The sequence below is a fragment of the Ascidiella aspersa genome, chromosome 5 (assembly GCF_963924565.1).
Source record: "Ascidiella aspersa chromosome 5, kaAscAspe10.2, whole genome shotgun sequence".
NCBI classification, from domain to species: Eukaryota; Metazoa; Chordata; class Ascidiacea; order Phlebobranchia; family Ascidiidae; genus Ascidiella; species Ascidiella aspersa.
In genome coordinates, this window is record NC_139451.1 from 28979395 (window position 1) to 29005873 (window position 26479).

At 35.1% G+C, this 26479-nt stretch overlaps 2 protein-coding genes across 3 annotated transcripts; both read right to left on the bottom strand.

Annotated features, from left to right (window-relative positions):
- Window positions 1–503: 503 nt before the first annotated feature.
- On the bottom strand, window positions 504–4836 carry LOC146145807 (golgin-45-like). 2 transcript variants are annotated; one of them, XM_083390012.1, is made up of 8 exons: window positions 4697–4836; window positions 4157–4270; window positions 3580–3773; window positions 3190–3291; window positions 2989–3126; window positions 2471–2559; window positions 1775–2003; window positions 504–1224 (listed from the first exon to the last, which is right to left on the bottom strand). In XM_083390012.1, exons 1-8 carry the CDS (start codon window positions 4755–4757, stop codon window positions 1039–1041), a joined length of 1113 nt encoding a protein of 370 aa, XP_083246138.1. In that variant the 5' UTR covers window positions 4758–4836; the 3' UTR covers window positions 504–1038. The 2 variants fall into 2 exon arrangements, with proteins under 2 accessions (XP_083246138.1, XP_083246137.1); XM_083390011.1 differs by having other exon boundaries at window positions 4157–4273; window positions 4697–4823.
- A 12588-nt stretch (window positions 4837–17424) lies between these two features.
- Window positions 17425–25990, bottom strand: LOC146145808 (uncharacterized). The gene is made up of 8 exons (XM_083390687.1): window positions 25798–25990; window positions 25158–25280; window positions 23975–24034; window positions 22454–22591; window positions 21794–21901; window positions 19242–19317; window positions 17868–17941; window positions 17425–17541 (listed from the first exon to the last, which is right to left on the bottom strand). The coding sequence occupies exons 1-8, from the start codon at window positions 25906–25908 to the stop codon at window positions 17425–17427; spliced, it is 807 nt and encodes a 268-aa protein (XP_083246813.1). The 5' UTR covers window positions 25909–25990.
- Window positions 25991–26479: the final 489 nt, after the last annotated feature.

Consider the following 26479-nt stretch of genomic DNA (forward strand, 5'->3'; position numbering starts at 1 on the left):
TGAGCAAAATAAACAGCCCTATTCAAATCACTATTTTTCCAACAAACTAGATGTTGAATGACTCTTATCTAAATACCAAAAGTATTCGGCTTTTATGAAGTCCCAGTCTAGTGTTTTAAATAAATAACAAATTAAGTAAAGCCCTTATCATAAAAAACAATAAATTGGTAAAGTTGTCTGATTATTTTTATACTAAACTATAAATAACAAATTAGCTTAAATAACCCAATTTTATAAAAAAATGCTTCACTTCATTTCAACCAAAGTCAGTCTGTTAACAGTACTGCTGTGCACTAAGTCTACATTCCATGGCAGGTACACACACTTGATACCTGAACTACTAAAAGGTTGTTGCAGGATACCTGGCCACTATACATTTCTAAAGTATATATTCAATAAAACAGTCCAGGAATGCCATTAAGGTATTCTTAAACGCTAAGAAAAGCTATGTCAAAATCTATGAGCGCTTTTAGCTTCACTTCCTACTACACAAGTGCTGAAAAGTTAAATTTATTTAACGCATGGATAGTTACTATTGCACATAAACAAAAACGCTTTTAGGCACAGAAGAGCACATTTAACAGTACCTTGTGTAATTGCTTCAATCATTACACAAAAGCAAATTTTATAGCGAAATCAACATGCCAAACAGTTTGCCTTTACGGGCAAAACTTGAAATAAAAAGCTCAATTTTATAGTAAAATGTTAAATGAAAAGACTAAATTTCGCCCAAGTCAAATCATGTGAAAACAGTAACTTAAGTGCACCTAAGTTTCTTGTGATACCTGGATTAAAAGCAAACGCACATGGTTTTACTTAAATAGCAAAAATAAATAAATAACAAAAAATAGAAAGCGCAAACAATATATTGACTTGCGGGCAAGTATCCCCAAATGGGTAATTTAAAATTTTAAGGGGTACTTGTGACAGCAATATAAAAAGCTACCCGTGACACATGAAAAGCAATAACTTGTAGGCCTATTAAGACTTTAAGTTCGGCACTTTCCAAGAAAACATGTTCAAACCGAAAAGGTTGTGTTATACAACATGTATGTCACCCTTACAGTGATTGCAACAGTTTATTGTGACATTGTCAAAAACGGCATTTGAGTGAAATCGGTTGATTTGCTTTTCTAAGATCAGGTCGCCCGATGTTTTTTTTACTCTTTGTTTGAAGACTGATGAGGGTGTAGGTGAACCTGGCCGCTGATTGTCACTAAGCACCTGTGGAAATATAAATACAACAGCTTCAATTTTTTTTGTTCTTCCTTAATCTGTAAACATAACCATAAATGGTAATGTTCAATACTCTGTATTGCAGTCATTCTGTTAATGCACACTGTTTAGGCAAAAAATGCTTTGCCTTTCATCTGAGAGTGGAGTCATATCTATGTTGAAATAAGAGCACTGATTGAAATTGTAACATTTTAGGGTACAGCTAATAGGCCGAAATTTGCTTTAGGAAAAAATGTTCTTTTCTCTAATATTTTCCACAAGGTAGAAAACTCTACATTAGATTGCAAAAACGGATCTTATTGGTAACATTTTCCCTTTGTATTGGACAGGTACCACTATTCCTACTTGGCATTGGGTATTTTACAATGTGCCACCCATAAGAAAAAAACAAAGTTAATAAAACTGTAAACAACCTGCTTATCGTTTATTCTTAGCATTAGTTTATGTTAAAAGTGAAAATGTGTGTTTGCCTAACCAGGATAGTTAGAGGAAACTAAAAAAATGCTTTTCAGTAAAGTTGATTGAAAACCACACCTACCTGCAAAACATACTTCTCCGCTGGCGTAGGTACAGGGGTATTGCAAGCTTGCGAAATTGTTTCATGGTTTGACAAAGGAAGACTGTCTTGTCCTAATAAATTCGCTGACAGTTGGCTAGCAATCGTGAGGCATTGTTGCGACAAATTTGTCACTTCTGGTCTTTTTTCTGAAATGTTTACCACTGTTTCTTCGTGAAACTGAAGAGACTTATTAAGGTTGTCCAACGACCTGTTAAGAGACAACAATTTGTAATGTGAGTAGAAAATTGGCTGACTTTAAGGTAGTTCGAGTTGGCGAAGTTTAATTGTTTATTTCTATAATAATTTGGACTCAAATTGTTGATCTGTGACAAATTATGTTAAATACCAAAGATTAAAGGGTAAAGGCCAATTAAATCGCTAACAATACTTCACACATCTAGAGAATTTAAAAGTGTGTAACACCTGGTAAAAACTATTTTTTATTAGTCTTGTAAATAGTTGAGGTCAGCCATACAAGAACTATATAACACACTGACTTAGAAAGGCAGGTTAAATTAGTGATGAGGTAAAACAGAAATTGGCAGACGGCAAGGCACATTACAAATGTTGTTCAGTCTGGTCAAGTGTTACTTTAAATTCAATATCATGCCTGGCAAATTGTTACCCTTTTAGAAGGCATTTCTTTATGTTAGAGTAAAAAATAATTGAACTGGCCTGTGCAGTAACTGTAGATGCTCTGTTCGTTCCCAATGCTCACACAACAATCCTCGAACAGCACTTTCCATTTCACGCTGTTGTCTCTCCTGAGAAAACAAATATGTGAGCTGCCAGTATAGAACATAGAAGCACAACTTTACATTATTCTGGCCACATAAGTAAAGCATTTATTTTTTGTTTAGTGATTTTTATTATATTCTTGTATGGATGTGCCTTGTTGGCAGTGAAAATTTGTATAAATATTTTGAAAAGACCTAAAATTGGATCACTTACAAGTTTGAATATAATCTTAAAACAAAACAGTATATATAAATGCCATGCTCAACACAACAACAACAACAAAAAGTTTTTTCTACTACTGCAGTTACAATAGAACTTAACCCAGACATAAAACAAATTGAAAGATCTTACGATTAAAATGTTTTATGGCAAACTTGTTTAGCACATTTTTTGGTAGTAGTGATACTATTATGATTTTGTTGTTTTTTGATGCCTGCTCTGATGTTTGAACTTACATGAAATCGCCTCAGCTTTGATACGTCCTCACACTGCATTCTGCTGGCCAGAAACTTGCTTCTCCAAACATCGCAGGAGATTGTCAGTTGCTCTATTTCCTCTTTTTTTTCTTCACATTGTTTTCGGGATGCATCAAGCTAAAATATAAGTACAAATTTGGACACAAGTAACAAAATTGTATATAAATGTATATGCCTTACCTCCATACTCAATTGAGCCTTATCAGTAGCTAATCGTTCATAATGAAAGCCAAGTTCGTCACCAACAGAAGCCACAAGTAATTTCTTCAGCTCTTGATTTACCTATAAACAACAGAATATTACATTCACAAGTTTACAATTCATTATCCTAGTTAGGACTTGAATCATCGCCTTTAAACGACAGGCCACAAATCTATTTCAATTCGGTTGTAAACTCTTTACTAGTTTTCCAATTCAATTTTAGGAAGCTTTGACTATGAAATTTAACTTGTGATTGAATATGAATGAATATAATGCCAATTTCTATACCCAAGAAGGCATTTAATGGACACTAAATAATTATGTATGAGAGGCACCTTGATCTAAACCAAATTGACAATAAATGCATACCTGAATTTGAATCTGAAGATGGTCTTTAAGTGCTGCCTTTTCTTCCAACAAATATTGAACTCCGTCAGTTATTGACAAGTCTTGCAATCCACTTACTTGAACTGCTTGGTCTTTATATTCACTTGTAGAATAGGCAAAGGGTTTTAATGACACAGCGTTCTTGTTAAAATGGACTGGAGAAGAACTTTGTGAATCTGCAACAGGAATTAAAGAATTAGTGAAGTAAGTTGGACACAATCCAGATTGGAAACTTTGAATTTTGTGCGGGGGAGATGATTTTGCAGCTGGAAATTGCGCGACAGTAATAACATTTCAGCCCAAATTTGCATGACTGTAAATGGAGTGCTATACTATAAACCATTATCGCGGTGTAAGTTTTGCGCGTTTGAGCGTTTTTTGTGACTGACCACATTTTACGCTGATTTTACATGAAATGCGCGGCTATGAAAGTGGCCGAGCGTGGAACTGCGCCTTACTTTCCAACCTGGGGCACAATAACTTTTTACAATATTTGTTTATGTCTCAGCATATTTGTAATTTTAAAGAATTAATAAGGAAATAGGAAACTTTAAATTACAGATTATCGGGCTTTGTCCATTTCTTTCAGGCCTTTGGTTTGATATTGTTGTTACATCATCTTTGACGGCCTCCATTCCATCGCCAACCTCTCTTGGTATTCTGGGCCATTGTGCTTCTAAAAAAGAAAAAAATATTCTTAATAATTAAACAACTTTACCAAACAAAGTGACATAAATGTTTTGTGATAAAATGGTGATAACTGATAATATTTACTTAAATATATATAAATTTTGGACGTTGGTCTACAATCCTACCACATTTTCGTCCGGGGGTTTAGCTAACATTATTTGGGTTTGGGTGACAGTTATAGCTTGGGTATGGGTGGGTTAAGCTTTATTATATTTAATTATTTATTATTAATCCTTGACTCACTCTAACCCAAATAATGTTTGTTGTGGTAGGATTCTAGACCATCGCAAAATTTTCTTCTTAACTGGCGTGCAATGTTATGCTTTATTGGTATTTTGTTGAGATGCAGCTACGGTGGCAACTGGCAACCAAATAAAAGGAAGCCTTAATCTACACAAAGTTTTTGTACCTCTGTCGATGCGAAGGACAGGTGGACTGCCTAACACAGTATTGCGTCTTATATCCTGCATCTGATTTTAATCTATGCTGGCTTCAGGTTATAGGTACTGGAACAGCTTCTTTCCTAGAATGTTTACGAAATAAATTAAGTTTGCGTGTCGGGGAACTGTTTCGTTTTGCATCATAGAGTTCTTAATACATCGCTCAGTTTTCAACACTAAAAGTTCGCTGTTGAGCGAGGACTTGTGTGATTTGTGTAGCTTATTGATAAAAACGGCTATGTTGGAATATTTGGCCAGGGAGTCGAACCGGAACTTTATGAACCGGTTTTGGGTCAATTTTTTCTGAACCGTAACCGAGCCTGAACCGGTTTTTATAAGATTTTAAGGAGCCGAACCGGAACTGAACCGAATAATTTGAAAGTACCTGAACCTTAACCGAACCCGAACCTGTAAACAAAAGCGGTTCGCTCCAGCATGACGTCACAACCTCTATTTTACAGAATCAAGTTACGCCATGTTCGAAATTTTATGAAAAAAATATGAATATTGAATAAAAAAATCGTTCATTTTTTATTTTTTAGATATTTCAATATTGAGTTGCTGTTTTTTTAGTAAGTCACGGAACTTAGATTAAATGACTTACAATTCAAAGATTATTCTCTACATTTATCGACCCACATTTTGAGATTTAACGCAAATTATATTGTATCTGAACCGGAACTTTATGAACCGGTTTTGAAATAACGATGTTCGAACCGGAGCTGAACCGGAACTTTTAAGTTACTCCGAACCGAAACCGGAACTGAACCGGATTCCGAAAAAATCCTTGAACCCGAACCGAACCTGAACCGGAAAAGTCAAACGGTTCGACTCCCTGTATTTGGCATTATTATTATTAAACATTGTACTTTTTTATTCTTTAAAATTCCTCTTCAACCCTTTAAAATAAATCTAGGACCTAGATCAGGGGTTCTTAAACTTTTTTTACCGCGGACCCCTAAAATTTTTTTTTGGCCTCGCGTGGACCACAATAGGCAATTTTTTTTAAATTACGTCATAAATTTACGTCGCAATACAAATAGACTTCATAAGTCTGCTGATTTCGGTCCAAAAATGTGAAAGTGAAATGGAGTCTTAATGCATTCAATGCAATACCGTTTTATTTTTAATTAAACTGTTGTGTTTGATAAATTGATTACTTCTTAAATATACACTAATATTTCAATTAGGCTTTTATGGACCCCTTAAAGCTAGGTGACGGACCCCTAAGGGGTCAATGGACCCCAGTTTAAGAACCCCTGACCTAGATCATGTTAACATATGTCCATCGAAAAATATTTGTTTTTATGCAAATTCCTTTTTTATAACCGTATACCACAAGTTTACAACATTTTAATCAAGTATGTTAACCGTTTAAATTCAAGTTCAGCTTGGGTTAACTATTTTCAGAACTTATTTTTCAATAAAAACATCCAAAAACTTTCGCCCTGGGAGTATAACCGTCCTATTTACTCCTTATAGTATATAAAGTCGATTTTTCTCAGTGAGGTATAGGCAAGAAAAATATACATAATCTTTTTGGGTATAGCGGCTTCCGTGACAAGGTATACGTCTACTCAGCATATTGTTTCTTTTTATGCATTGATTGGCGGTGTTCTAAACTAAATTCTCTTACCAGTTTAAGTTCAAAATATTTGCCCCGAAATAGTTTTTTCGGCTGGCTACGCCACTGCCTCTTCTAAAACTTTAACAAAGCGAACGCTCCTGCGGTGCTCTTTAAGATTATATTTTATGACGGCAAGTTTTAATATATCTGTGTAAGGTCACGTTTTACCGTAAACTTGTGACGCATTCTTTACAAAAAATAACCAGCCTATAAATTGTCTATAACATTTATCCTAAACACTTTTTATACGTAAGTTTGCAACCGTGTCAAATTCATACATAAGCCTATTCCAGATTGACTCTTTAAAATATAGTTGTGACATCTTGCTAAAGTAAAACGATTTTTTCTGGTTTCTTTAAAATATGTGGTTGGGAAACGTTACGGCTTCTCAATATGTTGCTAAACACAGATCCAGTTGAGTAAAAATGAGCATCAAATCTGTTCTTAAACATCCGGGACTCCGGATAGACCCCTTGGTTTTAATGGAACAAACTTTTTTTTGACATTTAAGCTTAAAAACATAACATGAAACTAAAAGCTTAAAACTTAACGTAATCACATCTTTAAATGACTAATGATTTCGTCTAAACTCTGAACATTAAACTTGTTATTCTATTCTGGTCATACAAATTTTTCTAACAAAACCTTTTCAGTTATCTCGTATTCAAATAAAATATTCATGCTTTTCCTATTACCTAACTGCATATAAACAGGTTTTGTGTTGTAATCATACTGTATTACAAAGCACAATAAAATGATTGGTAACCTAGAAGCAATTTTTAGTAGCGGTAGTCGAATTTCAGGCATGAAATTTTCATTTTTTTCAAAATAGTCCAAATGTTGCAATACGCGCTATATTTCGTTGAGTGTAATCAAAACAAATGTAAACTTTACACATCAAACATTATAATGGAGGCTAATATATTTTTCCTAAACTACGCTTTTGCAATAAAATGTTGGATATCTGTTTGCCGCTGCAATAAAGTGAAATAAATTAAAAAGCAACGGGTAGCAATTATACATGAAGCTTTTTCAGAGATTATTCACACGAAAAAAACGTATAAATTGTAAAGACGCGATCGTAACAAATACAAAGGTCGGAATGAAATTACAGGTTACTGCCATCAACCGAACCTTAAGGCATCTAAAAACAGAGAAGTATTCACGTCAACAATAAGTATCGTTAGGGCCTATATATAATTGACATTGTAGTCTGTAATTAAATCTGGCATTAAAAAATCTATCAAATACTTTATACTATATGAGTATAGGTGGTAACAACTGAATAAGATTTTAAGACCTGCAGCTGTTATTTTGAGGTAACGCTGTCTAGTATGAAAAGTTGTTACATACATTTGTAACAACTGAATAATATTTTAAGACCGACAGCTGTTTAATTATTGTAAATTATCGCTGTGTGTATTGGAAATATGCTAAATACTTTGGTAACAGCTGAATAAGAAAACCCTCTCCTTTCCCCAGCCAGTTATTGGCCGGTGGGCTGTGGAGAATACCCGAGGTTTTGATAAGCCTGTAATAAATGCAAAACCATTACAAGTTATAAACATCCTCGAGCAAAACAACATGTCGCATTTTGCAAAAAAATGACTAATGTCTTACTAAGATAGTCAGTGTTACATAGCTATAGATGGAGGCTTAGCCGAGCAAAAACGCATTAGGCCTATATTTTATCAATTTTATTTAATCGGCAATATATACTACGGCAATCGCTTGGGCTGGTACTTGACTTGGTATTAATTGAAAATAAATTGGTTTAGAGCCTAAATAACTCATATACCATATAAATATTGGACAACAGTCTTTCACTCAGACTAAACAGCTCGGTTCATAGCTCAAGCATTAAGGAATAATCTATTACTTGTTCTTGTTGTTGAGGTTGTTGTGCTTTTTCTGCTGTTGGATAAGCGGAGCTCGCAAAAGGCTGCTGGTAAACTGTTTTCAAAAAAAAATAATAATTAAAAAATATGTAGATTTCAAAGCAGAAGTGTACAAATAGAACAATCCAGTTTTCCGCATAGCTTAAATGCTTTTTAGTTTCATGTTTTAAGTAAGATCTGATATTAGTTTTCATCTTAAATTGTAAATAATGTACGATACAGCGAACAATTATCGATGTTTAATAAAATAAAGGTTAAATTTAATATTTTATCCCATAGCTGCCAAAGGTTTACTTAACTAAAAAAAATGATTACAGCATATGCAGCTCGACTGCAAACATAACCAAAACCAATTATAAAGAATGTATACTATTATTTCTTACAGCTGGGCGTTGAAAAGGGGTATTTAAAAGATCATGCTTATCACTAATCTTATTCGGAGTACCTACCTTTTATTATTATTTCTTATTGATACAGAAGTATACTGACCCCATTTTTAGCGCAAATACCTGGTGGTTGTTGACTTGTTACTGGGATCTGATATTGTTGGGTCGGAACAGTGGTAATCATCATTGTTGTCTGTGTCTGTAATTTAGTGGTAAGAGTAATTCATGAGTTATACTTGTCTATGTAAAAAGCAGTTGCGCTAAACAATTGCAAATCGTTGGCATGAATGGGGTTAACTATCGACGTTTTTTTATTTATTTTTGCGATGACTTAACAGACCAAACTCACAAATGAAATGCCTGAAAGTTGCGTAGCTTTGAAACTTGTTACTAACTGCAACAAAACTTGCAACTTTTTTAGGCCGGCCATTGCAAGCTGTTTAGACTGCTTCATTCGAAAAAAAAATTTGCTGTATTTAGGGTGTAACATCAATATGTATCTATACAAAAAATTTATTATTTAGAGTTGGACCGTTTTATGAAGATCATGGTAGCCTATATAGAATTGACCTTTTTTAACCCTGACATTAATATACAATTGTTAATATAGTTTATATTACTTTTCCAAATAAACTGGGCATCGTCAGTTTCTGCAAAAAAGGCAAGCGAGAAATCCAAAACAGTTTACCGGTACGTACTAAAAATGTAAAATAGGCGAAATACACACAAAAAAAGCTATAGGCGAAAAAAAACTCAATACAGTTTGAGTTTCCTTGCAAGCTGCGTCGTTTTGTTTATGAGAAAGGTCAAAATTAATGCCACTGAGCAAATGTATCTCACCTGCACTTGGTTGTTTCTTGAACCGCTGAGTACGGCGTGGGTTACTGACAATGAAAATCCGACAATCGCCGTCAAGGACAGCAAAACGTGTAAAGCCGCAAGAGCGTCCTTAAGATTATTAAAATTAAATGCAACTCGTAAAAATTCAAGCTGCATTATTTCCAACACATCCAACTAGGCAAACGCTTTTGATTACAGCAGGAGATTTCGTTGGTCCGATCATATAAGTTTATCAGTTGATTTTATTGATCTACAAATCGTTGCACAAATTAAATATCGATTGTTTAGTGAACAATTTGCGCAACGGGCCTTTTTTGTAGTTTGTTTGTTTTATGGCATCACGTTATGACATAAGTAAAAATGACTTCACGTAAAAATGACTTCAACTTTTTGGTAAAAACCGGAATTTGATTAAAACAAGAATTATGAAGCACACAAGCATAAAATTAGTTGACTCTAACTCGTCGAGTAGTAAACTAATAGTAACTTTACGGTAATTGCCCAAGTCTGCCAGTCAACTTACCAATGTTGAGTTGCTGCTGTAGTAGTAAAGTCGTATATTTACGGCACTGAATGCGCTGTAGTAGGCGCATGCGACCGATAAACCGAAGGCGACAACCATTGCAAGACAGGTAAATATCCCCACTGTAATTCCTCCAGAATGCTAACAAGACAAAGTACACAGTAGCCTACACACCAGTGTTGTAAACAAATCATTTTTAAATGTCTTAAGTCCAATTTAAAACATTCTGAAAATACAATTTAAGTCCAAGTCATAGTCTTTCCGAAAAACAGAGGCCTAATTCAAGTCTAAGTCATCGGTTGCCAAAGTCTAGTCCAAGTCAAGTCTTAACTAGACCAAGTCAACTTCAAGTCAAGTCCTTGTCATAAAAATAAAACGTTAACTGATAATCTCGTCCAATTATTATGAGCAATAAAGCAAGTAAAAGATATTATAAACGCAACACAATCAAGTTGTTTTACATGTTAATATTACGATAAATAACCCAGTTAAAAATATCCTCAAGCCATTTTTGATGAAAATATTACTCTATGTTGACTTTTATATTCAGGGTTGTTAGCATTTAACTGTTTAAATTAAAGCAGTGGCTGTCAACGTGTTTCGGCCGAGAGGCCCTGTTATGCGATCTGCCACGTGGTTTAAAAAATAACTTATTTGTTCAAATTGTTTTTTTTGTTCAAATAGACCAAAATTGAAGCGTTAATCTAGGTTGATTTTATATGGCAATTAAATGTACACCTAACAACACCCGCAATGGTATTACACTTGCGTTGCATAAGCATCCTTATAAGGCATGCTCGCGCACCACCTAAAAAGCATCGCTTACCCCAGGTTGAGAACGGCTGGTTTAAGCAAACAATTGCCAAACATTCATAATAATTAAGTTTAAATTCAGAATAAAACCCGACTTCATAACCCAACAGAATCCATACTTACCATTCCGGATTGACTTTCGTTCTTGGCCTGCGCAACTCCAATACCGCCGAGAACAATCAACTAAAAATATTATTTTTTATCGAATATTATCATCAACGGAGTATTTAATTTTCCGTTGTTCGTTCTTTAGCGTTAAGCCGGTGAAGCGTTCTTTGCCGCATGTCGCTCTATTAAATGTTTTTATTAGCCTCGTGTAAAAAAGGTTTCAAAAAAAGAAGCGCTCCGCCGTCGTACTTGTAACAGGCGGAGTCATTGCACGCTTCATACAACCGCCGAAATCTGACGACAAATATCACAAAAAAATTTTTAATCCTTGGATTCCAATCCAAAAGGGATTCGTATTCGATTCTGCAGTATATTTCTAGTAATTGGAACCAATATAATTTGAAGTTTTACCGCCATGGTTACGCCTAATTGTACATACGCGAGTGGCAAGTTTAGACCAAGGCCTGTCGCTGTGGCGACACATTGAAAGGGCTTGCTTTTAATGTATCCGGGTAGCGCAGTGTCAACGTTTTTTCGGGCGACCAATTACCTATTCTCGCGATAACATTAACCTAATAATTTGGAGTCAATTAAGCGGTATTGGGCGAGCCACTAATTTCCTTAACTGCGCGTTAAGTTGCAAAAGTAATATTCCTTCGTGAAACGTGCGGGCCTTGGTCAAAATGCGCTCCAGGGTTATTTAAGCCACCGTTAGGCCAATATTCAGCGAGGTTACGCGCAGCGTAATCGTGACTGTGGGTCCTGTAGTGTATAGGGTATATTTTAAAATTAATCCCTCCCTCAAACAAAATCAAGGTTAAATAATTAGAAAATAGATTTTCGAAAACTAAAGTTTTTTAAACATCCAACGAAGTGCAACAGTTTGTGTTTGATACGTCACAGAGGCTGTTGTGACACCGCAATTCCATAGCGTTTCGCGCGCAATTGAAATCATGTGACTTGAATGCGTCAACGAGGTGTTGCGTTTTTTTAAGGTCGAACAGATAATTTTAAACAGCCGTAAGCTCCGAATAATCGCCGTTTACAGCGTCTATAGACTCTAGAACACGAAACGTAAAAAAACTACACGAAACGTAATTTTTTTTTGAATACGGCCCGCCAAGTACTTCATTTTACCATATCCGGCCCGCCGACTGGAGAAGTTGCCCGCCCCTGGAATATTCGATACTTTTGTATGGCATTTGATTTGATTGTGGCCTGCCGTTTGTATTGTTTACGTATTCTTTCACAGAAGTGAAAAACATTAATAATATGTGTGGCATAATGGTTTGGGATTTTAGCTCGACATATGCTGGTAGAAATATAAAAAAACAAAGCCCACATATGGAAGTAGGTCATGACCAGAGTTGGATTAATTGTAAATTGTAATTGATGTAATTAATTACAGGTTTTAATGTAATTGTAATGTAATTGAAGCATTTTCATTATGTGTTATTCTTATAATTTGCTAAAATTTTAGCTTAATGCATTTGGCAATTTAAAAGCGCGATTTACGCACCACAAGGCGTAGTACATTCAACAGGGTAACAGCTGTACATTTCTTATTACAAAACGACGCTTCTTTCACTAAATTGAGAAAACTAACCATGAGACCGCCCCATATTCCGGGAGCGGAGACGAATATTCCGAAAATGTAGGAGCTAGCAGCCACACCCACAGCCACTGCTGATAGAATAAAGCTGATAATTCCCAGGACCAATTCGGTGATCTAAAATTAAAAATTAAAGGCAAAAGTTTGTTTAATATTGCCCAGTGATCCCTCCACTACAGCAGGGCTCCGTAAAAGCACACCACCAGATTATGCCTATCGACAATACAAACATAATTCAAATATCAATACCAACTTCTCACAAACCGAGCGTTTTATGATTACAAGCGGCGAGCGCAAAACATTTGACGTACACTGCGCTTTGTGCTTTTTGGCTTACTTTCTTTCGGAAAATCAGCCAAGTTTATTTTTAAAATGAAAACCGAGGGGATTATAAAAATGACAAAATACATTTACAGTTAACACTCGAGGATTGTCACGTCAACCTCAAAATTCAACTTCAAAATGTTTTTTAAAATACCTTTAATTCAGTCTGGAAATATAAATCATTTTCATCATGAAACAGTGCGTTTAAAAATGCAATTAAAATACACACTGTATACTGTTAAAACGATTGCTTTGAAGTAAATCTCACACCTTAAAAATGCCGTTATTTTTTCAATGTGATAAAATTATCGCTGAATATCCTACTATACAGAAATCCGAATTTCAATCATACCGCAACTCCTTTTAATGAACAGCAGCCGTCAGATTGTCCGCTGTTTCTTACAGTTGGTTGTTGAACAATATTGACTGGTTGGACTGGGTTCGCCATTACTGTTTGCTGCTGCATTTTTACGGTTAAATTAAATCTGTATTTTGCTGTGAAAGGGGACAAAAAACTTGATACAAAACAATATTTCAATTTTTATCTGTATACCCAGTGACTGGCAAACTGTGTGTCGCGGCAGATTCTTAAATACGCCGTAACCTTTTGTTATTAAAAAAAAATATATATGTATATATATATATATATATTTAAAAAAATAGCTTTATTATATTACAAATAGACATGCAGCCAAGCATGTTAGACAAAAATATATATATATATATATTTAAAAAAATAGCCTTATTATATTACAAATAGACATGCAGCCAAGCATGTTAGACTTAAATAATCATTAAAAACCTAATAAATATTAATAATATTAATAAGCAACATTTATCTCGCCACGGCAGTTTTAATTCAAATTACGTTGAAAATTCTGCCTATATAATTAACTAAATAACCTATATTTTATTTGTCGTAACAAATATTAAAATAAGTAGGCGCCAAATACCAGGTGTAACTACTGCAAATTTTTCTTTTTTACATCTTAAAACGTATTTCGTTGGCACCAACGACGTGTAAAGAATGGAACGGGTTCTAAATTTACAAGTAATTTTAACTGGTGTAATAGTGAAAGCCATATGTAATGACAAAGAACGTAAATAATCGTCCATAGCCCTTAGCTTAGCTACTTTCAACCTTTGGACACTGTCACAATGAAGGAATAACTCCCGGAAAATTTCCATTTGCTATGTACACTTGTCCCTTTGAAATTGTGACCGCTCGTCTTTTATGCTTATGTCTGCCAGTTGAAGTCAAGGTTGGCTTATTCGTGTCGTAGAATAGAAAGGTGTGTGCGTTAGGCGTTTCTCTGTTTCTCTCGCTTTAGAGCAGGGATGACCAACCTTTTAGTATCATGGGCCGCATTGCCACTTTACACTTTAAAAATTTCGATGGGCCGCAAAACGTATTGAATTTAAGGGGTTTACATCACGAGTTACGTCATATCGTGAGGTCATAAACAACTTAACTTACACCCGCTCTTCAAGAGTGAACTCGTTCGCAAATATGCAAGTAAACTTGGCTTTGTATCGTACGAAACACGGAAAATTGAGTTTACGATAGCTGTTGAAATGCGACATTAGACTCGATAATTGTCAAAAAATATAAGATTAGGCCTACATCAAATACTTTTTTTGCTTTTATGGGAGTTGAAATAAGTTGCAACGAAAAGTAAACCTTTGAAGGCCAACATTTTTCGCATTTCAAGGCTTTTAAATATAGTCTAAACTTAACGATTTTATTTTTGGTATGTCTAAGGTATGTCTAATTCTATTTCTTTGTTAATAAGAATCTCTAGGTCGGTGCTATACGGTATACGCAACCGATGTGCCGCGGCACACATACAATAATCTAGAGGTAACTTTATGAAGTTCCTTAAGTGTTTAAAAGTGGTAGACAACTATACTTTTAATCTCCGAATGTTATATTTCGATATTTTTTACTAAACTGATTTGTGAGGATATTAGCGCATCCGAAGTATACATCAAATGTTTTTAAATCTTCATACCAAAGCAGAAAACTATTAATACACTGGAATGTCATTTTAACATTATTGACATTCTTGTCCTGTGCTTTTTTGTCGGTTTGCATTGTAGAAACTATTTTCGCATGGTATTCCAAAAAAACATTAGGCGAAATTTTGCCTCGAGCACTTTATATTTGTCTCTTGTCCTTTCAATTTTCAAGTACATTTGGGTAGTTAGCCGCCGCCGATTTTGGTTACCTTTGCTATTGTGTCGCACGTAATGAAAGGTTGCGGAGCACTGCTCTAGGTCAGTGGTCGCCAACCGTTTTAATAGACGACCCCAATTTAAATAAAATAGAATTCAAATTTACATGCGACCCCAGTTTGTGTTCCTATAAGACTTAGTCCTATAGGTTATAGTATAAGGATAGTATAAGTTATGCTTCTACAAAATAACACAAACGATTGAATATTATGCCTAAACCACCACCAAGTCAAGAGGACTGTGGTTGCACATATGTACCTAAATTAAAATTAACACTATTACATACAATCGTAGGGTAAAATAGCAACAAAGTTGCCCGATTGCAACTTCTAGCTGTAATACCAGCCTACAAGTAAAATTACATATTCCCCAAACTACTGACAAAAATGCATTTACAAAGTTGAAAATAGTTTTATTGGTTTTAAAACAACACAAGACTTATTATGTATATATAGAAACATTAGTGAAACACGTTAAAAGCAATAAAACTATTAAGCATTTGCTGAAAGCAGTAAAGCGACCCCTAATGTGTTTATAGCCTAAAGCAGGGGTTCTTAACCAGGGGTACGTGTAACCCTTGGTGGTACGAGCTACCAAAGCAGGGGGTACGACATGCAGTGTGAAATTATGCGCTATTTAGACATATTTGTGAAGAATGCGTAATTTAAAAAAGGCAACAACAAAAAACATTAGTAAATTTAGTTTTTGCGTGTTGTAAATATTATTGAACTTACAAGACTGCATTTAATGTATGCATTCATCACGTAAGTTATAAATACACTGCGTATAATTCGTATTTTTACAATTTTATATAAAGGCGTAAACTGTGTCCTCAGGATTCCTGTTAGTTTATAAGCCACAACAAATAAATTAGTAAAACAGTACAACATTAAAATCAATATACATCATGCTGCAATCGTTTGAAGAATACATTATAAGCATACACTTCATAAATTGAAAAGAGGTTGTCCGTGACTTTTCTGCATTGGCTAAGGCAGGTTACACACATTAATAAGGAATGGGCTGAAAAGCAAAGTATGGTGGTTAAAAATGCCCTTATATAAAACTGCGATGCCAGTCAACTATTTTACATTGGATATTTTGGCGACTATAGGCAGTGAACACTACGTGCATCAACAGGACACGGCACGCATTTTAAATATATTTTAACAAATTTTTGTAAAATTTTGACAAAAAAGGACATGTTAAGCATGGCGATGAAAAAATTAACTTACTGTTACGAATTAGGTAAACTTTTCATATGAACCTAAAATGTTCTATAGGGTTTTGAAAACACAAAAGTGGGAAAATTTATTGCAACACCACTTTAAGTTAATATCAGGTGCTGGGCACCGACATTAATTTGGTGATAGACAAGTGGCGAGCCTATAGTATTGTATGGACTGCAAACAACGACTTGACTTAACTGCACATAAGTCAGCGTTTTCAAATGACTTAATGTCATTTTATTCAAATCTTCTGGGTAAATGACTTAACTTGAGTCATTTTGACAAATTATTTGACTTAGACTTCAAACAGTGACTTGAACTTAAGTTAGTGTTGTCAAATGACTTGATTCGACTCAAATCAAACCTTCTGGGTAACAGACTTAACTTGAGTAATTTTGACAAATTGTTTGACTTGAAAAATGGTTATGTACCTCTAATTTAAGCTAAAAATTGCTTGCTGTTATGTTTCGTTTTTAGTCGTTGCTATATGCGAAATACAGCTTAAAATGAAACCGAGTTTTACTAGTTTTAATTGTTTCCAATTTATTATTTTTCGGACAGATACTTAAATTGACATGGCAATAACGTGGACTAGGACGTATTTTTTAGAAATGATTCGACTAGGACTACTAAAATATGTTAACTATTTTAGGTTACAACAAAAAATAATGTGGAAAACTTACCTTATTTATCATCTCCAGCTACTGGTTTGTGGGATAAGTAGCAAATGAGGGATTTTGATATGCCTGTGTTGAATAAAATAAAATACTTAGTAGCCTGGACAGCAAATTTGTTTCGAGTAGCACGCCGCTTCGGTGGTTATTCACAAGCAGGTGTAACTTTGCAGTACATATTAACGTAAATTAGCTACCAGCAGACCGCTATACCCAAAAAATAAACAGTTTTTACTCGTGATTCTTTGACTTTAAACTACAAGAATTAGAATTGTTTGCAAATCGGTTGCATGAACTTATCGTAAGAGTTTATTTCAGACGTTTCAAACATAGCTCTGTGCTGTTTCAAATGTTCAACACGAGTGTCGATAGGTTTTTTGTACTCCATAAAATTCTAAATTTGGTTGTTTTACAATGGTTTGTGACGATTATAGTGGAATACTACATAAATATCTCCCAACACTGTTCACAGGTGATGTGTTGATTTGTTTCAGCTTTAGTTTAGTGGTTGGTGAAAGTAAGTCGGTACAGTCCAAAACCGCGTTCTGGTAAAATAAATTTTTACGTACATCGTAACGGTTGAAATGTTCTATTTATACCAGGCCAGCCAACCTTTTTCTTAAATGTATTTAAACTAATTTTTTCAATTAAATATATGTGCATTACATTGAGCAATAACCTCTGACCATGACATCAGGCCGGCTATGTTACGATTGACGATCGCTGGCCAGATTTAAATATTTTATGTCGATACATCGTATCAGTAAAATATGTCCTACGCCAAAGATATTTGGCAAGATGGCACTGGAATGCCATCGGGTCTAAAACAATGTATTTTCATTTTGCTTAGTTAAAAGGAAGATTTTTCTACCTGTTCGTGCTGCTGAGGTGGCTGTGCTTTTTCAGCAGTTGGGTAAGCAGGGTTCGCAAACTGCTGTTGATATCCTGGTGAAAATATAGAGAATATATACTTAAAAAAAAAAAAAAATAAAATAAAATAAAATAAAAAAAAATTCACTAGCAAAAACGAAACGGAAAGCAAAGGATAAAAGGTTTTGCGAAAACACTGGAAAAGTTACCCCTGTATAAAAGTTTATTTTAATATCGTTGAAAACTACAAAGGACGAGCAGTCGCAAAAACAATGTACAAGGACGAGCAGTCGCAAAAACAATGTACAAGGACGAGCAGTCGCAAAAACAATGCGTTTTGAATTGTTCAAAACGAACAAGGGATCTCAAACAAAGGTACGCGTACACCAAGGGGAAGCCGAGAGAAATTTCGGGAGTACGGAGCAAGGTATTTTTACTGGCATGTCTGTGACAATTTTCCGTTATAGTGATTTAAATTAATTGCTGTTGACGTTTATGTGACGAACGACAGCAAAATTTAAGCTTATTATGCACAGCTTCAAAGCTGAAACCACCATGCTGCGCATACTTAACCAATAATAACAGTTATCGGAATGCTATTATAAGCAGGGAGTCGAATCGGAACCGAACCGGAACTTTATGAACCGGTTTTGGGTCAATTTTTTTCCGAACCGTAACCGAACCTGAACCGGATTTTATACGATTTTAAGGAGCCGAACCGGAACTGAACCGAATAATTTGAAAGAACATGAACCTTAAAAACCCGAAACCTGTCAACAAAAGCGGTTCACTCCAGCATGACGTTACAAATTGTATTTTAAAAAGTCAAGTTATTCCATGTTTAAAGTTTTATGAACAAATTTGAATATTGAATAAAAAAACATTGACATTTTTAGATATTTCAATAAGAGTTGCCGTTTTTGTAATACGTCACGTAACTTTGATTGAATGACTTACTATTCAAAGATTATTCTCTACATTTATTGAACTACATTTTTAGATTTAACGCAACTTATGTTATATCCGAACCGGAACTTTATGAACTGGTTTTAAAATAACGATGGTCGAACCGGAGCTGAACCGGAACTTTTAAATTGCTCCGAACCGAAACCGGAACTGAACCGGATCGGAAAAAATCCTTGAACCCAAACCGAACCTGAACCATAAAAGTCAAACGGTTCGACTCCCTGATTATAAGTAGCAAACCATCAAATATTTCCTCTTTTCGCCTTTGAAGGTCGTTGTTGTCGGGTAACAAATGAGCTTTTGCATTGCTTTGTGACGTAACGGCACCGTAGTACAGCATTCAATGTTGCCAATTTCAGTTAATAAACTGCCGACTGAAACAAAAGTTTGGTCGAGAAAGCGCGAATACCTGGAGGTTGTTGCCCAGCTACTGGAATCTGATATTGCTGTGCTGGAACCGTAGCGATCATCATTGCTGGCTGTGCCTGTGATAAACCACATATGGAAAAAGGGCAACATACAAATTGACCCGGTTGCCCCTGATATTGGTTTTAATAAAACTATTAAGTCACAAATTTGGTGAATTGAGTCGCATTCTACCCTGTACAGTTTTTTGTCTACAAAATAAAAAGCAAAATGGAGTCTAATTAAATTCAGTTTAAAAACGTTTTATTTTCAATTAAGCTTTAAAAATTTGATTACTTCTTAAATATACACTAGTATTTCAATTTGACTTTGTTGTACCCCCTGAAACTAGTTCACGGACCCCCAAGGGTCAATGGATCCCAGTTTAAGAACCCCTGCTGTACACAGTGTATGTATACAATGTCCGCGACAAACTGTTTAACCTTCTCGCCAGTATAGGAGTTTATTGTGTAATACCAGGGGTGGCCAACACGCGGCTCTTCACCCAGTCTTAAATGCGGCTCTTGCTTCATGTTGCACCTATTATTTGCGCTTAAAAAAGTAAGAGTAGCCGCGAAAATTGTTTAGGAAATGCTGCCTTATATCGACACACATACTGCGAACTCGTGAAATTGGATAAAGTGTGGCAAGTGCTTAAAAAATGAGTAAATTTGTATGCGAATGATAAATTCGTAGATCTTTCTTCAGAACAAAAAAACTAAATGTTTTCGCCTTTATAGCAACTGATTTAAGCTACTTGAGGCTCAACTGACTTTTTGCGGGTCCCATTATACCATTAGTTTAGACTTAGACCTTTTACATGAATAGGAAAATATCAAGTTAAGAAATCAAGGTTTTTTTCAATGTGTTATGTATTCGAAACGTGTAAAAATTAAAGGTTAATCTATTAAAATCGGTAAACTCGTTCGATTATGAGCAATAACTCAACCAAAAACCAAACATATAGGAAGCAAATTGTATTATGTGCAAAAATTGAGATAAAGTAACCCAATTTGATAAAACAATGCCTAATGCAAATATTTTTAACCAAATTCATTTGTGAAAAAAAACTTCCAAAAGAAAGGTCACGTCAAGTCATTCTGCCCAAAAGACTTATTTCAAATCAGTGACTTAAATGCACAAGTCAAGTCATTCATTGACTTAAATCATTACAACAATGTAAAACACTGGGGATTTCAGCAGCGTACAAGGAATGTATGTATAGTTTGCATATAAGTTAAGATGACGACAAAGAAAAAACACCTAGGATTTAACGCTTCGTTGATTAGCGGTAAGGAATTTCCCAGACATGCGCGCTTGTCTGCTGAAAATTTGAAAAACAAGTTTTGAAGTGATTTTTCTTTTACCACTGTCAGTTAAGGCAGGCTATCGAACCCTACGTCTGCGAAATGCGTGTAGCCAAACCCACTGATGGCCCATGATGCTATTTCAGGTAGACGGTTTTTAACTGAGGTATTTGTTGTGCTTGAGGAATTACCTTTTACAACTTTTTCAAACAAAAAAATTTTAGATCCGCCAAGCACTTTTTTGTTTGATAACTTTAACAACGCAAAACGTTTTTTTGACAATGAAATAAACTTTCAATAAAATTAAGCCTCGAAGTACAAGGGTAAAGCAGACCTGCTTTAGCCTATCTTCGGATATACATTATCAAACGTATACGCTTATCTATTTATATTTTAGTTACGGAACACAAACGCTATAACGTTTTCAAACATGGCCGTTTGGTTTTAGAACTTGTTCAAATATACAGGGTGGGCCAAAGGTTTACAGTTATTTCACAACGTTGGCTTGGAATAAGAGATAGTATTGAATGGCCACCACGCTCACCTGACCTGACAACACTTGATTTCTTTTTCGGGGGTGTTGTAAAGAACAGGGTGTATGAGAAGAACCCCAAAACAACAAATTTACTTTTAGACCCAAACCCTATTGTTTATAACTGTAAGCCTACCTCACTCTGTAGTAGTTTTTAACAAGCATTTGTTTTTTTGTTAATGTCTTCGACGCAACAAATTTTTGTGTACTTTCAAGTAAATGTGAGCTGTAGTTAAAAAGGTTGACAAAAGTCATGTTAAATCGGTGAACAAGAACTTCTTAGCCAATCATACTTTAACAAATTTGGACGTCAACATAATTAAACATCAGTAAAATTGTGAAACATACACAGCAGTGTTTCCAATGTAAACTTTAGAGACAACACGGCAATCGTGAAAGTAGCCGGTACAGCTTTACAGTAAAATAATTTTAGCAGGCACCCCGTAACAGGTAAAAGGTGTAAAACATTTTGATTTTTACCAGGCCATGTCGCTTCTCAATTTCCCTTGATGTATTTAAACTAAGATTTATGTTCATATTTGTGCACCTCATTAAACGATAAACTCGGGTTACGTGATTTAAAGATCCCATTAGGCCGCAACTTTGTAACGTTATCACAGAAATATTTTCATGCTTTTTTTTTTCATCTACTTTTTTTTGCTTCGCGGTACTTTTTTACCGAAAGTTGAAATGGACTAACCGGAGTAACTTTCTCACCTGCATTTGGTTGTTTCTTGAACTGCTGAGTACGGCGTGGGTAACTGACAATGCAAATCCGACAAGCTCAGCAAAGGTTAGCATAACGTGGAGAGCCACAAGGGCGTCCTTAAATCATGAAAATTAAGTGCAACTCGTTAAAAATTTAATCTGCATATGTTTGAACACATCAGACCAGCCGAACGCTTTTGATAATAGCAGCGGTTTTGGCTGGTCCGGCCAATATAAGTTTATCAGTGAATTTCAGTATAATGTGTAGAGTCACAAGGGCTTACTTTCATTAAAAAAATTAAAAAAAAATCGTTTTTTTTTGCACAGGACCAAGCTAGAAATTTTGTTCTAGGTCAGCTTTCTAGAAGTGACAGCTTTTTTTGTTATTTTGGCCAGTTGATTATATGCAAAAAACAATTCTGTCACAACTTAACTCACAAATCTTTTAAAGAGTGGGTAAGTTTAACAAATTGGCTGCTGAATGCAAATTTTTGGAAATAGCATTAGTAATAATTCGATTTGATCCATTTTCTGTATTTTGTTCACTTTGAGCTTCCAAAACGTTAAAAAAAATGGTCGCCAAAGCTTATAGCTGCTATAGTTTCGCTTAGGACTTGGGTCTCTGCGAAAAAAGCACTGATGGTTTAGTTTAGACCATTTTCAACTTACCAAGGTCCCGACTCTGATGCTATAAGACGAGAGGATAGCTGCACTGAATGAGCTGTAGTAGACACATGCGGCCGATATACCGAAAGCAATAACCATTGAAATACAGGCAACTATCCCAACGACGAGTCCGCCAGAATTCTACATTACAAGACATAACGTTAGTTTAAACTAGAAAGATGTATGCACACGTGTGCACAATGAAAAATACACAGGCCTACACATACGTGTACATTACAACAACTGTGATCTAGCATTCTAAAGTCGTTATTCGATCAACGATGAGCCTTTATCCACTGAGTCAAATGAGTGTTGTAATGACTTATTGACTTGACTTTTTTGGTCACTGTTTTCAAATGACTTGACTTGACTTAAGTCCTTTGACCAAAATGACTTGACTTGACTTAAGTATTTTGGACAAATGACTTGACTTGGACTTAAGTCATTATGTCTAATAACCTGTAACTTGTTTTTTTCATTAAAATTTATCGCATGTTTCGCACATTAAACACTTATATTGCTGTATATTGCGTTTGTGTTATTTTTTTAGCTAAACTGTTGCTTATAATCAGACAAGTTTGAAAATGTTAATAGTTGAACAGTTTACAATTATTTCAATGTCAAGACCTGAAATTGACTTGCTCTCATAATGACTTGGACTGGGACTTGACTTAAGGAATTTTTTAAAAGACTTGACTTGGACAACACAAAAAAATGCGATCTAACCCTCTTACTAACAACGATATTAATCCACATTTAATACACCGGAAGCCTTCCGTGGCGCATCAGTAAATCCAGAGGTTTCAAACCTGTGGTACGCCTGGCCTACCACTGGTTTGTTTGTTTACAAAAAAAAAATTCCGAAGTCTATTCATTGTTACGTAACTATGCCTGTTGTTTCGTTCATTACGTTTAAAATACAGTTAGGTCAATAGCCAACAAGGAGCATAGTTGCTTTAAAAAGCCGTACAGCGCTGTGGGACAGTTGGCGTTAATGTCAAATGATTGCTCTTGATCTTGATGGATATCATGTACATCTACTACATATAGGGTTGAATAATGCTAGTTGTAAGCTAAAAATAGTTAAAAAGATTATTCGATCAAATTAGTTGTTCGGCATGAAGTGGTGGTAGAGCGTCCAAGTGGTACTGTCACGCCAAAATTGGCCCGGACGGATCGATTTCGGTCGTAATCAAGCGCCAAAATTGGTCCGGCCAAACAGGGTTAGGGTTAGACATTTTTAAGGATAAATAAGCGATTTTCCGGACCAGTTTTGGCCTAGCCGGACCTGTTTTAGCGGCTGTTCCAACGCTAAAATTGATCCGACCGGATCAGTTTTGGCCCCGGACCAAATTTCGCGTTACAGTACAAGATCGTAAAAACGTTGGGAACCCCTGTTAATCAATCAAGGATTTTCGTGCAAGAAAAAGCCAGGCCAAAAAAACACTAACTTTAGCAATTATCACTATATGAAAATATCCTATAAAAATCTGCAGAATCTATACTAGGATAGGGCCTACTCACAATTCCAGCTTGATTTTCATTCTTTGTCTGCGCCATTCCAATACTGCCGAGAGCAACCAGCTAAACAAATTATAAAATTTTCTGACTTAATAAAATAATCTTTGCCAAAAAAAAACATATCGTTGGTTTTAAATATAAGCAATCGAATATACCGCTTATGTGTTAATTTGGTTATAGTTTTTGTGAAAATAACAGTGGGGTAATGACCTAAGTCAATGACTTACCCTAAGTGCACTTAAGTCACTGTTTTCAAATAAATTGAATTGACTTAAGTCTTTTTGACAAATGACTTGGGTTGAAATTATGTGTTTTTATCAGGGAGTCTAACCTGAACCGAACCGGAACTTTATGAACCGGTTTTGGGTCAATTTTTTCCGAACCGAACCTGAACCGGATTTTATACGATTTTAAGGAGCCGAACCGGAACTGAACCGAATAAATTGAAAGTACCTGAACCTTAACCGAACCCGAACCTGTAAATAAAAGCAGTTCGCTCCTGTATGACGTCACAACTTCTATTTTACAGAGTCAAGTTTTGCCGAAATTTTATGAAAAAATATAAATATTTAATGAAAAAATCTTTAATTTTTTCATTTTTTAGATATTTCAATAATGAGCTATTATTGTTTTTTTAATAAGTCACGTAACTTAGATTAGATGACTTACAATTCAAAGATTATTCTCTACATTAATCGACCCACATTTTGAGATTTAACGCAAATTATATTGTATCTGAACCGGAACTGAACCGGTTTTAAAATAACGATGGTTGAACCGGAGCTGAACCGGAACTTTTAAATTCCTCCGAGCCGAAACCGGAACTGAACCGGATTTCGAAAAAATCCTTGAACCCGAACCGAACCTGAACCGGAAAAGTCAAACGGTTCGACTCCCTGGTTTATTAAATAATTTTTGATAAAATTGGGTTAGTTATTCTAATTTTTGCAAATAAAACAATTTTCTGTATGTTATACGTTTATGTTATTTTTTACTTGAGTTATTACTCATAATCGTATATGAGTTTGGGACTTGCTATTTTTCGAAAAGGATTGACATAGACACGTTATTTTACGAACGACTTGACTGGGACTTTTTAAAGTTTACAACATTGCTAAATAAGGAACGGATATTGCGATAGTTCAGAGTAAGGATTTTCCTAAATTAAAGCAATAGAAAAAGCTACCAAGATGCCACTCCATATTCCCGCGCCGCTAAGGAATATTCCGGCTAACCTCAGTGAAGCTGCCACCCCTACAGCCGCCGCAGATAAAATGAAGTTAAGAACTCCGAAAACGATTTCGGCGATCTGAAAAGTAAAAATTTGACATATATCGTTTATTCATAAGCGTTAGATTGAATCCAATACACCAGGCTGGCCGTCAAGTCTGCTAAGAAAATATTATAAATTTACAGGGGTACCCAGGAAATAAGCGTTATATGTTTTCAGGGTTTGTAACAAATTTATAAAAATAATAGTTTTACACAAAACCGTACTTCATTTGGAAACCGTAGGCCTAAGTCCAACTTTTAGCCTTCATTAGCTATTTTATTTAAAGTCTTATTAACTAAACATAATCGAATTGAGATTGAAACTCGGAAGTAACTGTACCACAGGACATTATAAGGCTACCTATTAAGTTCAAACGGAAATTGAAAACAATCATAGTAACTTCAACTTACAAAAGTTCGTATGTTTAAAAGAGGCAAAAACCCTTTTCAAAGGCAAATATTGCAATTTTGTTAATGTTAAGTAGGCCTACACCCTACACTAACAATAAACAGATTTTTAATATGCTTTAATCCTAATCGACAAACTGTCTTACGGCAACTCCTTTCAACGAACAGCAACCTTGAGGTTGTCTGGTTCCAACATTGGGTTGTTGAACCACGTGGACTGGTTGACCTTGGTTCGTCATTACCATTTGCTGCTGCATTCTGAAGGTCAAATAAACACAATATTTTCCCGTACAATATAGACAGATATACTAGGTTAACCTGAAACGAAATATTTAGATGAACTTCGTTCGGAGCGAGAAATAATGTTTTGCATTTTTAAAACTTTGTTTAGTAAGGCGGCCTTTTAGATTAAATCGCTTGATATAACTTTTAGCCATTTTAAACGTTTCGTAATTTTAAAACTTATCTTTGCAAATATTTTATTTGAAACAAATCAAACCTTAAAAACAACCTGCATAGGCCTATTGTGAAAATAGTACTTTGAAACAAATCTATAACTGCGTCAAAGAAAACACATGAAAGATTTTAAAATTAATTACTTGTTCTATGTTGATAACTAATAATATTTCTACCCCTAAATCGAAGCAGACAGTCTTTTGCCTTTAATCGCAAACAAAAACACCCTTGAATGGGCCTCAGTTATTCTGTACTACTAGAGACATACGATCTTTCCGCTAGCTGCCAGCACAATAGAGCGCATGAACGCTTTTTTGTTCAGTGTTACTGCGGTGCCATTAGAATTTTCCCCATTTTCTGTAGACAACTTGA

Excerpts from the sequence above, each read along its gene's own strand:
- LOC146145807 (XM_083390011.1), bottom strand. The coding sequence starts at position 4,757 with ATGCAGGATATAAGACGCAATACTGTGTTAGGCAGTCCACCTGTCCTT. Across the intron at positions 3,774-4,156 it reads TGGACAAAGCCCGATAATCT|ATTCACAAAGTTCTTCTCCA; the intron begins GTAATTTAAAGT and ends TTCCTGTTGCAG. Across the intron at positions 2,560-2,988 it reads CAAAGCTGAGGCGATTTCAT|GAGAGACAACAGCGTGAAAT; the intron begins GTAAGTTCAAAC and ends TTGTTTTCTCAG.
- LOC146145808 (XM_083390687.1), bottom strand. The coding sequence starts at position 25,908 with ATGCAGCAGCAAATGGTAATGACGAACCAAGGTCAACCAGTCCACGTG. Across the intron at positions 17,942-19,241 it reads AGCTGGGCAACAACCTCCAG|GATATCAACAGCAGTTTGCG; the intron begins GTATTCGCGCTT and ends TATTTTCACCAG. Across the intron at positions 17,542-17,867 it reads CACCTCAGCAGCACGAACAG|AACGCGGTTTTGGACTGTAC; the intron begins GTAGAAAAATCT and ends TTATTTTACCAG.